Genomic DNA, 18,317 nt, shown 5'->3' with positions numbered 1-18,317 from the left:
CAGAAATGTTGAGAGATTATGTGAGAAATCTTTTAAATATACAAAGAACACCAATTATAATGGATAAATAATAGTTTCTCCTTAATTCTAATACTCTGGGAAAATATACTATTTTTGTAGCCATGTTATTTTTATTTACTGGTATAACCAACCAAACAGACAAAATATCTTAAGATTTATCTTCTAAGCCTACTTAGCTCTTAGTGAGTTACATGATATGCAAGACTTTCTGATGGCATTATTTTATTAATGCATTAAATCAAACAATGCTCTGTGCTTTTGAAGACCTTTGATAGTATGGATCCTCCCTCTTCTCCTTCCAAATGGTGAGCACTCACCCACATGCACCCACAGCTCCAGAATCTTCACGACTCTACTCACTTTCCCCAGGTACACCATCTTAATTTTTGTATCTTTGATATTTGGTCACGTTCTTCCCTTACCTTTCCAAGAATGGACTCTTCCCTATACATAAGCTCTACCTCAGTATTTGGCTCTTTAGCTTTGATTATACGTTACTGAGCACATGCCTTTAACACTTCAGTTTTTCTCTGCAGTTAGGTTGTTCAATCCTCAGGAGCAGGGATTGAAATTTATTTTTCTTGTAACCACTCCCAAAGACTCAAGTACTATGTTATGGAGTACATATTAAGCAAATAATTGCTTGATCAATTAACCATGTTTTACTATTTACCTTACAAAATCTGTTTCATGGATCTAGTCAAAGATTTTAAGATAAGACAAGATTGCCCTAGGGTTGCCAGATTTAGTAAATAAAAATACAGAATACTTCCTTAAGTCTGAATTTCATATAAATAAAATATTTTGGTATAAATTTATCCTATTCAATATATAATATATAAGTAAGCTACAAAATTACCTATTTTTAATCTAAAATTCAAGTTTAACTGGATGTTCTCTGCTTTATCTGCCAATCCTAGATTAATCTGACCTAAAAAAATGTGCTCTTATTTTTTGGAACAAAATACTACACGTATTATTTGTTAAACTTTGTATGCTAATATAAGTCTTATGGTACATGAAGTTCTCCGGGTTGTTCTACCATTCAGTGAAAATACACTGACTGTGTGGTGTCCATCCTGCGAAGGCTGCCATGTGTGAGTGTCCACAGGGAGGCAAGGCTGAATGAGTGGCCATCCCCACCCTGAGGACCCCCTATTCTGCTGGAAGAGACAGTTCACTTCAGGCCAGACTCTACTTGATGTGCTATCCTGGGGTATTAATCTGTGTGGTCAATAACTCTTTTAGGCTTGACACAGCCCTCCTGAGAAAAGAACCAAGATGACACTAGAAACTGAGGCTGTCAAAAATGAAATATATTATTTTTAAAGTACACATTAAATAGTTCCTAATTTTGAAGCATTATGTAAATAGTATAATTCTAATTGAAAACAACTTATCATTTGTTTTGATCAGTACATTGAAATCTCAGATTTTGATAATGAAATTTTTCTTGTGAAAAAAATTTTCTGATCATTGAATATTTAGTGTGTGTGTGTTTTTTTTTTAAAGCAGTAGAAGTATAGCACAGCATTTTTTGTCCTCTCTGCTGCATAGGTCCTTCACAGGTAAATGCCATGTTGGCTACTTAATCTAAGTGATTTATTTAGGTGAGTGTTAGGATCTGCAAATTTCACCTCTCTGCTGCAGCTTTGGTTGCTTTTAGATAATTTCTTATTCTCTGTAATGGAGAGAAAGAAAGCCTGGTTTTCCTCATAACACTGTGTCATAATGGCAGTGTGTATGTGTGCAAAGTTGGATAGCTGAAGTTTTTATCAACCATTTTTACCAGCTATATGCCACATAAATTCAGTGTTATTTTTAAAAATCAAATATTTAAAATCTAGGAACAAAAACACATTTTTCATAACAGTACTGTGTGTGTGTGCATGAGAGAGAGAGAGAGAGAGAGAGAGAGAGAGAGAGAGAGAGAGAGAGAGAGAGAGAGAGAGAGAGAGAGAGAGAGAAAGCTTTCTCGGACATAAATATATAATTCAAGGTTTTAAAACAATGTCCCTTTAATGTACAACATATCAATTTTCAGTTCTAGAATAGAATACATATTTTTTCATTTCTTTTCTAAACATAAGTTGTTTATCTTGACCCTTTGATTTGTATTTTTACAGAGAGCACTTTAAAATAAGAAGGCATAACCTATAAAATGATGACTTTTGTGGAGTTCAGTTGGTTATTAATTCATCAACTGAAATTACACATGGAGTAGTATTAAAATGTAACAAGAATACTGGGGGAAATTAAATCAGTCCCCATGATTTGTTAATTATCCAGATAGAAAGCTATAGTTAACATTTTCATTATGCCAAGTCCTTCAAAATTATGAAACCCCCATTTACAGTCTATGTTTTAGGTTGTCAAAAATTACCTTGGGTAGCTCTTCAATTTGATTGGCATCTAGATAAAGCTCCTCTAATGTCCGCTCAAAGTTAAAGACCTCCTTTGGCACCTGCTGAAGGCTGCAGTGGGAGTAATCTAAAACTGAGATGATTTCTTCTTCACCTCGGAAACATCGGCACGGCACCAGACGGCCGATGATTTTCCGTTTGGTGGTCATCTCCAGGCACTGCACTGGAAAGAAACAGAAAAAATAAACAAATTGTTTAATAACTGCCTTGTGAGAATTTTCTTGTAACACTTAGAGCTTCTTTAGAGCTAATTTTGTCATGTATTTTATAATTCTATAACACTTTACTGTTTCTATAGACATGTACATGCAATACACTGCAAAAAAAGTAGAGGAAAGAAACCTCCAGAATATGTTGGAAAAGACACTTCCCCAATGTGTGCAAAAACATTCAAGTTTAACCCAATGTCTTCTTTTTGATCCATAAATTTATTCCATTGGTGAACAGGTATTTACTGAATAGATATTGGAGATACGTGATGAGTTGAACAGTGTTTTTATGCAGTGTATACTCCACTGGACTACAGGTTAGAGCTGGGACTCATTTACTTGAGAATGTTAGTCTATCTTTAGGAATCCAGTGATTCAGGTAGGAAAACAGCCTGCAAACATGGTGACATCTTGGGCACGTTCTTTTCCTATTCCTCTAGGTTACTATTGCCAAATGCCATGAAATTGGCACAGATTTGTGTCATGGATCCTTCAATATGTTATTTACTCTATTGCTTTTCAAGTATTTTTCTTTTAGACTGACACCTCTTGAGCACCAGGACTGTTTTGTTCATCTTTGAGTTTGTCTTAGTGCCTGACATACAGTAGACATTCACTAACGACTATAGAATGAATAAATGAATATGTCGGGGACTCTCTGGATCATAACAGCTACTGATAATTTGCTTGAGACTTCTCATTCTAATTTAAAGGTTGTGATCTCTGTGAGTGTGTTCCCAGGAATAATGGGTACAGAGCTACTAATTGTAGCTATTTCTCCATGTGTGCTATTTCTCCATGGATTAGGCAGCATCTTTAAGGAGATCTTGTCTTACTTATTTTTCAAGTCAGAGTACACAGCACTTGGTCAACTATAGAATCAGTATTGAATGAAATTAAATTTGAAATTTGCATTTAATTTGTAAATTTATTCTTAATTAGAAAATAAATTTATTGCTGAAATAGAAATGAGTGATATTTTATAAATATAAAATAAAAAGTGTGTAGCGTTTTGCTTTTGAAATTGCTGAGGTAAAGTCAAATTTTGAGGCAATCTGGCAGAATATACTTAAAAGCTATAGGAAATTCAGTTCAAAGTCATCCTTAGTCCTCTTTTCTGACATTAATGAAAGGATAATTTGGGGACAGGTTTGTGAGTGAGTACTTACAGATGACTGCCTACACATGGTAATTTATGGAAAGTTTACTAAAAAACATTTAAAAGATGAACTTTCCATTAATTTCCCTCAAACTCCTACACTTTTTTATACTTTTGATGTTTTATATTTTTATTGTTAATTTTATATGTATCTTACATTTCATATGTATCTTACATTTTTATTCTTTAAATTACTTTGTAACAGTTATATATAATATTGGGGTTCATTTTGACATAATTTTACAAGCATAGAATATAATTTGCTCCGTTTTAGTCCCCATTACTTCCTCTTCCCCTCCCTTCTTCCTTTCACCTCTTTCCTTTCCTCTATTCTACTGATCTTTCTTCTATTTATTTATAGTTTTTTTAAAATTAGTTCATGATGGATACACATGAAGGTGAAATTCACTGTGGTATATTCATATATGTACATAGAAAAATTTGGTCAGACTTATTCCACCACTCCTTCCTTTTTCTATTCATCCTCCTTCTCCCTCAATCCCCTTTCTCTACTCCACTGATCTCTCCTAAAGCATAAGAAATAAAACCAGGAATCAATAAGTGAGACAGTATCAAATTTAAAAGTTTCTGCACAGCAAAGAAAACTATTAAGAGCATGAAGAGAGAGCCTACAGACTGGGAGAAGTTCTTTGCCAAACACTCCTCAGGTAGGGGATTAATATCCAGAATATATAATAAACTCAAAAAATATAGCACCAAAAACCAAATAACCCAATTAAAATATGTACAAAAAACTAAACAAAAAGTTTTCAAAAGAAGAAATACAAATGACCTATAAACATATGAAAAAATGTCCCTCATTCCTAGAAATCAGGGAAATCCAAATCAAAATTATATTCAGATTTTATCTCACACCAGTGAAAATTGCAAATATCAAGAATACAAATAATAAATATTGGCAAGGATGTGGGAGAAAAAGATACACTCATACACTCTTGGTGGCACTGTGAAGTTGTACAATCACTCTGGAAAAAATATGGAGATTTCTCAAAAAACTAGGAATGAAACCACCATATGAGCCAGCCATTCCACTTCTTGGTATATATTCAAAAGATCCAAAATCAGCACACAACAGGGATAGAGTCACATGGATGTTTATAGTGGGGCAATTCACAGTAGCCAGGTTGTGGAACCAGACCAGGTACCCATCAACAGATGAAAGAATTAAGAAAATGTGATATATACACACAATGGAGTTTTACTCAGTCACAGAGAAGCATGAAATTGTGGTATTTTTTTGGTAAATGGATAGAACTTGAAAACATCATGGTAAATGAAATAAGCCAGACCCAGAAAGTCAAGGGTCAAATGTTTGTTCTCAATCATCAAAGTTAGACCAAAACAAGGAAAAAGGGAAAAGAAAAAAAGGGGCAGTTGGAGGGAACCCCATGAAAAATATACTTTCCATTTTTAAGAGTCTGAATCACAAGATTTTGTAATTATTATTCTACCTGACCTTGTACAATGTCTTCATGTCCCTACTCGATGACTGAAACATATTTGACATCCTAATAGTGCCCTTAATAAATATGTGACATCTGTTGGACACCTAGTATATGTGTATTGAAGCTTTTGTAGTGTAAAGGGAAGTGATGATAGTTTAGACTACTATTTTAGCTATGAGAATGAGGAGAAGTAATTATTGGGAAGGTAATTAGGAAGTCAAATCCTAAGACTTGTGGTGGAATAGAAGGGTGGTAGAAGGGGAGGCTGTGGAGCAAAGGGAGCTATTTTAGAAGATTCCCAAGTGTTTAATTTGATTGAGTGCTAGTCACACTCCCCCTCTTCAGCAGTGATACCATAGAGCAGACCCAAGGCACACACCTCATCCTTCTGTATGACTCAAAGCTGACTGACAAATCAACTGTTCATGCTTTTTGTTGTTCAAAGGCTCTCACTCATCTTTTTGTGCTGGACCATTAGCTATTTCTTTTTTTTTCTTTAGTGCATTTTAATTATACGGAATAATGGGTTTCATTGTGACATGTTTGTACATGGAAATAACAAACTTTGATCATTTGGATATTTCTTGAGATCTACTTATTGCTGTCACTGCATATATTTTAAAACATAAACCAAGCAGAATAAAGAACACCCAGACCAGTACCTGAACCATTGGGTCAATGTCCACTGTCCATCAAATCTGCAAAACTTAATTTACTTAGCCTGTTTTCACTTTCATGCCAGGATGTAAGCTCTTACAGTCATCTTTGTTTCTTCTCTCCTCCACGATGTGCTGAACTATTGCCCCTATCCCAAGTCCTCGGTATCCTTCCTCTGAACTTAGAGTTTTCTTTACATCATCATCAATATCTTCAATGAGTCTCAACTCTCCTGAGGAATGCTACCCTTCCCTCTCCTCATTGACTCAACTAAAACTGGGTTTTTCCTGGGGTCAACATTCTATCTTATAGCCTTTAAAAGTAGAGCATAAAATTTTTTCAGACCACATATTAACCCACTTCTGAGTTAGAAGGATGAATTTCTCTCTACCTTGCTCTCTAAAAACTACTGGTCTTCTTTCATCCTGTAAAACCCCTGTTCCTTTGATGGCCTCCTTATAGTAACATCTGTCTACCCTTTCACATACCATTTACTTATCAATTTATTGAACACTCCTTTTCATTCATTGTTGACTTTGGCATCTGATGCACAAAACATCTCCATTCATTCCCAATTTATGCTACCTCCCCAAAATAACTTTCAATGTTTTAGAGCTCCCACCCCCTGAAAATTTCTAAATAACTTGACTGTGGTGCTACTTCTTCATTTTAAAATTACATAGGTTTCCAGCACTACAAGGTTGGGAGATGTTACCTTTCTTCAAGTAAATTCTTACATACTTCTAACCCAAGCAAAATACACGCATAACAATTGTGTTTTAAATTAATAGTTCCTACATGGCTATATACCACTGTAATTAGGGCATATTACATTTAATGTGTATCTTTTTTATTCCTTCGAGTTTAAAAAGTGCTTTATTGTTTTCTTGCCTGGTTTTTCAATGTACATTTTTCTAATTCAGTTTCCCAACACTCTCCTGATATGCCTAAACACGTGGAATAACCACCCCTCAACTCCTACCAATCCTTTGGGAACACCAAGTCTCCCTGCTCCAGTCTGGAGTGGTTGCTTTTCCAGACATTGTGTATAGCTGTCACTCAGAAGTTCTCTTTACTATTATTCCTTTGAATCTTGCATTTATTCCCTGTGTTATGCCTTCTATTTTTTGGATTCATATCTCTTTCTTCCCAGATTTATTCCTTCAGTTTAGTAGAATATAACATCCATTTACTTACTGAGAAAGGATTTATAGTAGACACATTTTTTGAGGACTTTCATCATTGAAAATGGCTTTATTTTACCAGACAATGATTGAAAGTTTGGCTGTATATATACTTTTTTGGTCAGAAATACTTCTTCATAAATTTGAAGGCACTTTTTATTTATTATATTTTCTAGTTCTAAGAAAATCCAGTTCCATTCTGATTCAAAATCCTGTTTAACACCCAATTTCCTTTTCACCAGGAATTTTTGGGGAATTTTTATTTTATCCTTAGTTTTGAAAATTCATGACAAGGAGGTTTGGTGTGGTTTTCTTATTTTTGTTTTTTAAATCCATTGTTCTGAGTACTTAACAGTCTCTTTCACTCTGGAAGCACTTATTGATCAAATTGTTTTATTATTCTGTTATTATTTAATTGATAATTTCTTACTGTTCATTAAAAATTCTCTTCTATAATTCCTATTAGTTAGAAGAGAGAGCTATTAGATTTATTCTAAAATTTGTTTTTCTTATAATTTCCATGTCTTTGTCTTTTTATTATATTTTCTGGGAAATTTTCTCAAATGTATCTTCTATATACATGTACTAAATTACCTGTTATCATTTGTAGGAGTCATATATTGTTTCTTGAATGTTCCTTTTTCATAGTTACCTATTTGTGTCTTAGAAGGCCACATCCTCTTCCTTTCTCTCAGAAGATACTAACCACCGACAGTTGCATTTCGCTTTTGCTCTCTGAATTGTTCCGAGTTCCAGTTTCTGGTGGTTTCTTTGGGTCTCATCTCTCATCATAGAGGTTTTCCACAAGTGTCTGATAACCCCCTGCTCTCCTCCAGTATTAAACAGTGATGCTCTAAAAAGTTAATTGGAAGCTTTATATGCATGACAGGTTTCACTGCAAGATGATAAGGCAGCAAGCCAAAGAATATTCTGGAGGAGAATATTTTGGGCTTCTGCCTGGAGCCATGTTACTTTGTTTATGGAAATTTTTAGTGAATTCCTTCCCAGTTTTTAGCACAGTCTCTTTAGTTCCTTGCCTGCTACCTGGTATCTCCTGTGTTCTAAGGAGGTGGGTGAGGCAAATCAATTCCTATCCCTTTGTGGATACTTTATAATGTGGTTAATCATGTACTTTGCATTGTGGATGTATATAAACTATATCTTTCTCTGTCTTTTAAAAATAGGTTGAAGTCTTTCCTTATCTATTTCTCTGCTCTGTCTTCTATTTCTCTCTTTGAGAGTTTATACATGCATTTTAAATTCCTTTTCGTTTAGTGGGGACTTCATTGTAAGCACAGATAAATCAGGAAGGTAGAAGAGTAACCTCCATGGTTAAAGGAAGGTTTCTTTTTAATCTCTCTCATCCTTTTAACCCCATCTTGGTTGACCTATTAGTAAGTGGTTCTATTTTGGACAGAGACCCACAACTTTCTTTTGGAAAGACCTCTCTCCCTTGGTCACCCCAACATCAGACCCTTCCAGAATCAATATTCCCACTTTGGGTCTTCCCTTCTAATCTGTAGGACATGATACTTTCTCAAGCCAGATTCTGAGATTTATAGTATTGGCTTTCTCTCTGCCCATTGCCCTTCTAATTGTATCTTCTTTTCTTTTACAATCTTGTTCACCTTTCTCAGCTCTCACTTCATTTAACATAAGTCAAGTGGTAAGTGGATGGCTATAAAATTTTGTCTCTAACTCATATTTAGTTCCCTCAGCATTTCAACTTTATGTTTTAAGGGGGTCACAAATATAACATGTTCAGAACTGAAGTGATGTTTTTGTGGGGTAGCTAGCACACCATTAGTGTCAAGAGCTTGGATTCTGCAGCAAACTGCTTGGCTGGGTGACCCTGGATACCTCATTTTTGCTTTCCTCATCAGCAAAATAATAGATACAAAAAAATTTAGAATTATATCTTAAGTTTAAAGCACTGTTTGTAATTACTATTCTACCCAAACTTCCTTCTGCTGTGCTTCCAATTTCAGCAAATACCTATATGTTCAACTAGTTACTCAAGACAGAAAATGGGGCATTATATTTTCTAACTCCCACTTCTGGTATTTAACAACCATAAAGTCCTAACCATTAACTAACCTGAACATTTCATGAATCAAGTCTATTTTTCCTCATCTCAACTGCCCATTAGCCTAGTTCAAACTAATAACATACTTTGCAAATATATCTGTTCTATTGTTCTCTTTCCACAGTGCAGTGATCTTTCAAACACACAAATATGATTGTGTAACTCTCTTGCTGCAAACACTTCAATAACTCCTCTCTGCCCTCAAGGCGAAGTCCAAATTTTTTATTATGGTCTGCCAAGTGTGAGATGGTCCTATTGTCTGACTCCGCCTTCCACACTCTTACCCAGCCCCTGGCCCTGCCTAGCTAGGTACCACTCATCTCATTGCTTTTTTTTTTTTTTTTTAATTTGTTTTTATTATTGGTTCTTTTTAGTTACACATGACAGTAGAGTTCATTTTTATAAAATTATGCATGCACAGAATATATCTTATTCTAATTAGGGCCCCAGCCTTGTGGATGTTCATGATGGTGGGATTCACTGTGGTGTATTCATATATGTACATAGGAGAGTTAGTTCAGATTCTTTCCACTGTCTTTCCTATTCCTATCCCCCCTCCTTTCCCTTCATTCCTTTTTGACTAATCCTTTGAACTTCTATTCTCATTGCTTTTCAGTTCTTTGCATTCCTGGCTTCTTTTGCATTCTTAAGATTATGTGATCTTTCTTCTACCAGGCCCTTCAGAATTATGCCTGCCTCTGCATAGGACATAGGGGTACATTTCCATTTGCTTTTTATTTTAATTGAAATTAAGTAGGAGGAACAGCTTCTCCTTATTTATCAAGTTAGGTTATAATTCTTGTCAATATGTTTTACAACTATATACCCAGTTCATTTGATCACATTTTAATTGTTTATTTAAAATCAATATAGTTCACTAGATGGAGAGCTCTATGAAGATGAGAACCATATCTAGCTTATTCAGCATGTATATTTTTGGTAACTTGTCTAGCATTTTAGGTAGACATAAAAATATTAGTTATATAAGTAAATGAATATGAGAAATCAAGAACATTCTAATTACTTTTATTTATACAATCCTTGAAAAATTCCAAACAAATTTATGATCTATCATCTTAGTTTTATTTCATGAGGAATAATCAGTTCATATATTATTATTTTCTTCTTTTTTTTGTGGTGCTGGGGATCGAACCCAGGGCCTTGTGCTTGCAAGGCAAGCACTCTACTGACTGAGCTATCTCCCCAGCCCTCATATATTATTTTTAACACTTGAGTGATAAACTAAGAATTAGTGACTCTGTGATGTGCATAAGGCTCTACAGAATAATTAGTAGAGTCAGGCTTGGATCTTACATCTCCTTTCCCCAAAGTCACTGTGTTTTTCCACTAACAGATTCTACATTATCCTGAAAGCAGTGTGCATAGATCAGCATTTGAGCACTTACAAAGATATGAATTTATCAGCAGTTCTATCTCACCCAGAAGTACACTCACAAACACATATTTGACAGGTGTCTTACACAAAGAATAAAGGTGCTAGGCAGAATGAGGAGATAGCAGGAAGGGAAATAATTTTTTTTTTTTTTATTCAGCAATCAGTTTTAAATAGTTTTTTGAGCATCCAGAGGATGACAATGCAGTGAGGTAGAATGGAGAAAATGTTTTAGGAACTGACTCTAGCACAATGCAGAGGAAATCACAGATATTTTATATACATGACATACAGGAACACAGATTTACTTTCTCCTGACATAACAACCATTGCCCAGCGTACATCATAGACAGGTAGTTTCAAACAGTGTTCAGACTTTGTCTCCGGAGCAATCTAATTTCCAGTGCTACTGTGTGTCTGCATAAAACTAAAAGAAGATTCTTTGATTCTCAGTGTTTTAAAGAGATTGAAAAAAGTGAGCTGGGTGCAGTTGCACAGGCCTGTGACCCCAGTGACCTTGGAGGCTGAGGCAGGAGAATTGCAGGTTCAAGGGCAGTCTCAGCAATTTAGTGAGGCCCTAATCAGTTTAGTGAAACACTATCTCAAAACAAAAAAAATAAATAAAAAGTGCTAGCGATGAGGTTCAGTGGTTATGCATCCCTGGGTCCTGGGTTCCATCCCTGGATACATATGAAAAAAAAAATAAATATGAAAAAGATGAGAGGAAAATGGGTATTCATTTCTTTCTGTTGAGGCCATTCTAGTATTTTCCCTGAAATCAAAGTTAAGCATCTTTTTCTGGATTCTGACGACACCATATGGATTGCCTTTCCTCTTGACTCATATGTTTTTTTCAAACCAAATTGAATTCTTAAAGGGGATTTTCTTTATCCACAACCACAGCCTATAATAAACAGCTTCCCTTTCAATATTCCCTCATGGAGTCAAAAGCATTTGAACGACAGGGATTGCCAGTGGGACTTAACCTAGGTGAAGTAGCAGGAAGACTCATCTTGCTACATTCTTCAAAATCCTTCCCTATTGATAATTTAAACCAAAGAGAATTTCAGTCACTTGAGAATTAGGCCTGCAGGAGTTGACTCCAAACAATAAAAATGTATATATCAAAACATCTGACTTTTAATACCTTTTCATCCTCTAGAATTTGAATCAAGTCTATCTGCTATCTTTGCCTATATTCCATACCTGGAAAGATAAAGGGACAAAGGAAAGTTCAGTCTTTCCAAGATTTCTTGTGACAAATATTTTAGCTGTCCTCATTAGTTGGTGCAGCCTTGCATTTTTCAAAAGCAAAATGTTTCTAATTTATTCATTGAGAAACCTTTTGCCTCACAAAGTGTGCCACAGGGATATGGAAATCTGCCAAGCTCTCTCCACATGTCCTACTTTAAAACACCTCACTAAAAACATTACCTAACTTCAAGTAAATCTCTGAAACCCCCTTATCAAGACAATATGCATGGTGGGTTCTGGACCCTGAATGGAGCATTGGAGGTTTACTTGTTTTTTGGGTTTTGTTTGTTTGTTTGACTATTGAAATGATGACATCTCAAAACTAGTAGGATTTCAATGGTTTGTTTTCATTTTTTCATCATCATACCTGAGAACCTATACTTGCTGGATGTGATGTGATTTGCCTGTCAATAAAAGGAAACCAGCTTGTCTTCCTCAGGATCTAGGGACTGTTATTGGGCAAACCTCCTCGTGGTCTGTAATGCTGATATTATCATATCAGCAATCAAAACAAGAAATCAAGAAGGAAAGCTGAGTGCCTGGTATCCAGAGGGAGCCTATTGAATATTTATTTCTAAGTGCTGCTTTAAAGGAGTTTCTTGATGTTAAGAACATCAATCCTGGGCTCTCATACATAGTCTTCTCAGGAATTTTCATCTATTTGCCTTCAAACAGTCTTTTTCCATAAATTATTCCTAATACAATCTATTATTTCTGATTTCATTTTTAAATTGTCAAATTTAAATAAAACTCAACTTACTTAAAGCAGAAATTGGAAACATTTACTAAGCTTCTACTCTGTACCAGGCACTGTCTTTCCTTCTTGATGATTTGCTTGGGTTAGTTGTGTTTTAATTCTCTTAACACTGTATCTAGGAGTCATCTATTCATCAATTATTTATTAAATATTTACTATGTGCTAGATTCTGGAAACACCAAAGAGAAAAAGAGCTTACCAATGAGCAAAGGAACTCCTCACTTCTGTGAATTTATTTAAGGAAAACAAATACTGAACACAAAATTATGTAAATAACCCATCATTATATATTATGATAATTTTTGTAAAATATTAGTAGTTTACCATTTTATATACTGACATATTTGCAAAGTTAAGTAAAATAAAAATCAAATATATTTGGAAGTTAATATATTTGATTTTATACATTAATTAACATATTGATTAACCTCTTAAAATAGACCTCCAAAAGGTCTATTTTTAGGTCTAAAAGCTTTCTATTGCTTCTACTGTTTATAAATTACACACTCTGTTGCATTTTATTATAGTAGTACAAATGGGCAAAGGCAGAGGTCTTTTTGTTAAAAAAAATACCATGCTTATCTTTCAGTATATCCTAAACATATTTTTAAAAATTAAAAACATTTGGGTTAGGGGAGTGTAGCTCAGTGCTAAAGCATATGTCTGGCATGTATGAGGCCCTGGGTTCCATCCCCAGCAGCAGCACCACCAACAAAAAATTAGAATATTTTAAATTTTAAAATTTTGAAGTTTATCACTTCAAAATTTAGGAAGTGGTATTCCAAATCATATATTTTAGGGGAGGCTAGTTTACAAGATTCTTTAACATTCAAGTTTCCTCCAACTTGACTTTTCAGTGTTTTTTACCCAGTACTTCCACAGAATCACTTTTCCAATTCTATGCTCTAATTTCTAGTGCTCCCAACACCGAATATCCTTTAGCCATTTTGCTCATCTCTACTAATCCTACTGGGGTACGGTAAAACAATTATGACTTTTTAAACCATGTTGCATGATTTTATTTCCTGGTTACTATAATTTGCTGATATGTTTTAAAATAACACAGTAGCTCATTGAATCTGTAAATGAGAACTTCTTACATGACAAATAGAATATTCTGGTTTATTCTTTAATTTATTTGGTCATTGCCTTCTACTCTTAGAATGTGCTTTCAAACAAAATCCACAGATTTTGAGTTTGTTGCACTTATTGTAATTTAAATTCTTTAAAAAAAATCTCTAATTGTTCCAGACCATAAGTAATGCAGCTTTCCTTGTTCTTCTCTGCTTCACCATTGTTTTTTTTTTCCATTTTTTTTTTTACACCATTGTTATTGTCATCGTAACCCTAACTATTCTAAAGGACATTAACCTGATCAATCTGAAAACAATCCCTTGAGAGATGATTTGTATTAAGTAGTGTCTTATACAAGTTTACTAAAAATCTTTTATTGCGCCATACATGTAAATAATAATACTGATTGAGTGCCCTATATTCTAAAAGGCTGGAACCAGTAGTGTTTTGAATTTGGGACTTTTTTGGGGGGTGTATTTCCATATGTATAATGAGATATCTTGGGGATGGGACCAAAGTCTAAATATGAAATTCATTTATTTTACATACTCCTTATATACAAAGCCTGAAGTTAATCTCATATATTATTTCTAGCGCACAATTGCATTTTTTGCTTTTTTACTGCAACCCATCATGTGAGGTCAAGGTGTGGAATTTCCCACTTGTCACATCATAACTGTGTTCAGAAAGTTTTGAACTTCAGAGCATTTCAGATTTCAGATTTTTGGATTAGGGATGCTCATCCTGAATTTTAGTACATTTGTCACCTCTCCACAAAGTCATGGAATTACTATCTTGGAATTATTTGCCTACCCATTTGTTTAAATATGCAAATGCGGTTGTAAGGACAGTACAAAGCAAATTTCAATATGAGATTAAAACTAACCAACATTCAAAGAGAAGTTCATATCAGTAACAAACTGTTCATTTATGTTTCTTGGAAAATTTGGCTTCCAAGCAAGTTGTAAACCTCAGCCAAAGCAATATGAAGAAACAAATTTCTAAGCATTAAGGATAGACTCAAAGATCTCACTTTGTAAGGTGATAATCTAAAGTAATATTTCTGGAATAATATCTGAACACTTGCTTTTCTACAGACTCAGAATAAAAAGAATGAAGCAGAATGGTCAGATAGAGGCTGGTTAATTGATAGATTCTTGAGAGAAACCTCAGTCGTCAGTCTAATCACTTGTTTTATCCTTGAATAAATTTCTCAGACGATGCTCTTATGCCTTAATATCTCTTGAGTAATTTTATACTGTAGTACAAATGTTGACTTATGTTCTTAATATGAGTGCATTATCAAGAAAAGACCAATGATTCAGTATGGTCTATTGAGAAGTCAGAAATGTGTACAGTTATATTTAAATTCATTTTAATTAAATTAATGAAAATTCTGATATACAGAAGGTTAATAGTAATTTTTATAGAAGATTTGAGAAGGAGCTTTATTAGGTACGAGTGACAGCATTTTCCACGTGATCAGTCATCTCATCTCAGCAATTCCTTGTCTTTAGTGCTGTGACATAATGTCAATATGGTGCCCTTCACCAGAGAAGATGAAAGGCCTCTTTTTTCAATCTGATGTAAACAACTTTAAAAAAACATTTTAAATATCATCTCGTGCTGCTTTATACTCATTCTTCAATTATAACTACAGGAAACTTCTGATATTGTCTGTGTTTATTAATATTTTAATTAATGCCGATGATGGTTGCACTTGTGCCTTCAGGATAGAGCAAATGTGCCAATTTGAGATTCAACAAAATAAACAGGGTTTGTAGTGATAATCTTTTAATCAACTAGGTTGCTTTGGGTATAAATCCAGGCAGTTACTTTATAATTGGAAAGATTTTAAGAGTCATGAAACATACAAGTCTGCTTGAAGTCACCCTTGGGCTGAAAGAAGAGTTAAAGTAAGAATTAATTTCAGAAGCTTTCTGCAAAAGAAGTTAAGGCATGTGAGAATGCACGAACAGATTTAACAATTGTTAAAGGCAAGGTTCACAAAAGCTTAAATGCCAGAATCCCAGGTGCATTTTAAAACGGAATGATTTTGTTAGAATTCAGAGTTATTTTCTCATTGTTAACTCTATGATATGGGATCAAAAATAGACTTTCAAACAGCAATTTATAATATTATGAATATTTAAATGCTTATCCCAGTTCATTTTGTAACTAACAAATGCCACCATTGGAATTTGTTCATTTTTTTACTGAAATGAAATTGTCACGGAATTAAATTATTTAGAAGACAATTAAAAAAATACCTTTAAGATAATTAAGAGAATAAAATTAGGAACAAAAGTTTTGCAAAAGGCACTGGAGAAGAAGGTAGGTGAGCTCTTAGAATGAAAAGAGCATGCACAAGTAACAGGGTCCTGCTGGCAGAAAAAAATGTGCGTCACAAAATTCACCCTGCCATCAGAGTAATCATTTCTAAAATTCAAATCTGAATCTGTATAAAATTTTTCACTGGCTTGGTGCTGCCTTCTCTATCAACCCTGCACTTCTGAGCAGGAATACAGTCTCTGCTGAGCCTTCAGTTTCTCCTGGACCATGCCCACTTGAGCGCTCTACTTTTCTTGCCTTTGCGTTTCTGTATTTCCTGTTTCTTCTCCTGAACTCTCTTGACTGCTCATTTCTCCTGGATTTCTCTTCCTTCTCAAGGATTAGCCTTGGCCAAAAATGACCTCTTGCCTATCCCTGTCACAGATGGGAGAGTGCTTCCAAAATTCATGTGTTGAAGTACACAACCTCCATTACCTCAGAATGTGACCTTATTTGGGAAAAGAGTAGATGTAGTTAGTTAAGATGAGGTCACACTGAGGTAGGGTGGGATGCTACTCTAATAACACTAGCATCCTTATAAAAAGAAGGCCATGTGTAAAAACAGATGCACACAGAGAGAGGATGGTGTGGGGGGACACATAGAGAAGGCAACTATCTTCACAGCCCTCAGAAGACCCAAGAGATAACACTTTGATTTTAGACCTTAGATCTCTAGAACTGAGTCAAAGAATTTCTGTTGCTTAAGGAACCCAGACAGTGGTATTTTATTAAGGCAGTCCTAGAAAATCAATACAACCCTATTCATCAGCTTCCAACAGAAGATAAGGTATCTCTTTTCTGACATCTATAGAATCTAGAGCAAACTCTGGCATAAGTTTATTGGAGATATTTCCTTGTCAATTTCTTAGAGTAACATGAGCTTCTCATTAGGCTATGGACACTGTCATTTATTTGTGCTCCAAACATAAGACAGAGTGCATGGCAGCCATATGAGATATTCTCAGTGACATTACTATTTGTACTGATTAATGAATAAATAAATAAGTGAACAACAGAAATGTTGTTTGGTCTTAGATTCATCAAGATGTTGAAGATGATTTAGAAACATTTCAAATGTTAATTAAAAAATGCCCAGCAAGAATATAAACCAGATATTGTGAATAACGTGTGACAAAACAAAGAACAAAACTGACAGATTGCCTACTCATTCTTGGAAACACACATTCAGAAAAGAAATGAATTCCAGTATCTTTAAGCAGCCACATAGAGACTATTATAAACTACTTGAATGGAAAAGAATTAATTAAAAAAGTTAAATAAAAATTTCACATATGTCTTGAAATTTGACATGATAAACATCAATCATATGGAAATGAATGGCTATAGCTGGTTTAGCAGAAGGAAAAAGAGAACTAGTATGAACATCCTAAACTGACAGTGAAAATAATGGGAAGAACTTTTGACAGAGGATAAAAGTAAAAATTATATTACTGTAGAAACTGCACTATTAACCACCAGATCATGTAAACTATATAGCTGGTGAGATTTGCTAGTGAACATTATCATTCTCACAGAGAGAAGAAATAGAAATAATGAGAGAAAAACGAGACATTTTGGACATGTAATTTCACTTAATCATAATTTTTCTATTTAAAGATCCATTTGCCATTTTGTTCAGAACAAAGGAGTAATATATACTTACTATTAAGAATTTAGAAAATACAGAAAAGTATAAAGATGTAAAATTCATGATACTCCTATCATCCATAAATAAAGCACTATTCATAGAGTATTTCCTATCTTTCACTTGAGGTTGCAATCTAAATACACATACACACACACACACACACACACACACACACACACACACACACACCAAATATATCACTGAGATAAAATACATCATTTGGTGTCATGTTTTTTCACTTAGCATTATCCTAAAACATTCTCTCATATCATTAAATATTCCTTGAAACATATTTCTGAAGACTTTGACATGTCTTTGACCAATCATTCTATCCTGGGAGTTAAGATAATTTATAATTTCCTCCAAACTCAAATTAATTAGTTGATAAACAATCTCAAATACAAAAATACTTGTGCATTTATGAGGTGAAAAGAATTTGAACATTTTATTCTTGATAAATATTGCAGAATTACCTAATTATTTTTACAAACTGATAGTCCCCAAAGTACTATATATGAAAACCCATTTCTCTGTGCCATTGTCAGCAGATATTATCATTTTTAATCTTTGTCAGTTTGATGAAGCAAAATGTAATTAAAGTGTTTTAAATCTTTATTAGTTCCTCCTTCAATTTATACTTATAAAGTCAGTTTAT

At 34.2% G+C, this 18,317-nt stretch overlaps 1 protein-coding gene across 2 annotated transcripts in view; it reads right to left on the bottom strand.

The window, feature by feature from the left end:
* The window catches only part of LRRC7 (leucine rich repeat containing 7), a 525,614-nt gene that overhangs the window by 325,380 nt on the left and 181,917 nt on the right, over positions 1–18,317 (bottom strand). For both annotated transcript variants that reach the window (XM_079128752.1, XM_079128751.1), the window contains exon 3: positions 2,405–2,607. In XM_079128752.1, coding sequence (XP_078984878.1) covers positions 2,405–2,607 — 203 coding nt within the window. The remainder of the gene's footprint in view (positions 1–2,404; positions 2,608–18,317) is intronic.

This window comes from Sciurus vulgaris (assembly GCF_902686455.1).
Source record: "Sciurus vulgaris genome assembly, chromosome: 1".
Taxonomy (NCBI): Eukaryota; Metazoa; Chordata; class Mammalia; order Rodentia; family Sciuridae; genus Sciurus; species Sciurus vulgaris.
Note: the sequence above shows the minus strand (reverse complement) of the source record. Positions and strands in the feature narration are given on the sequence as shown.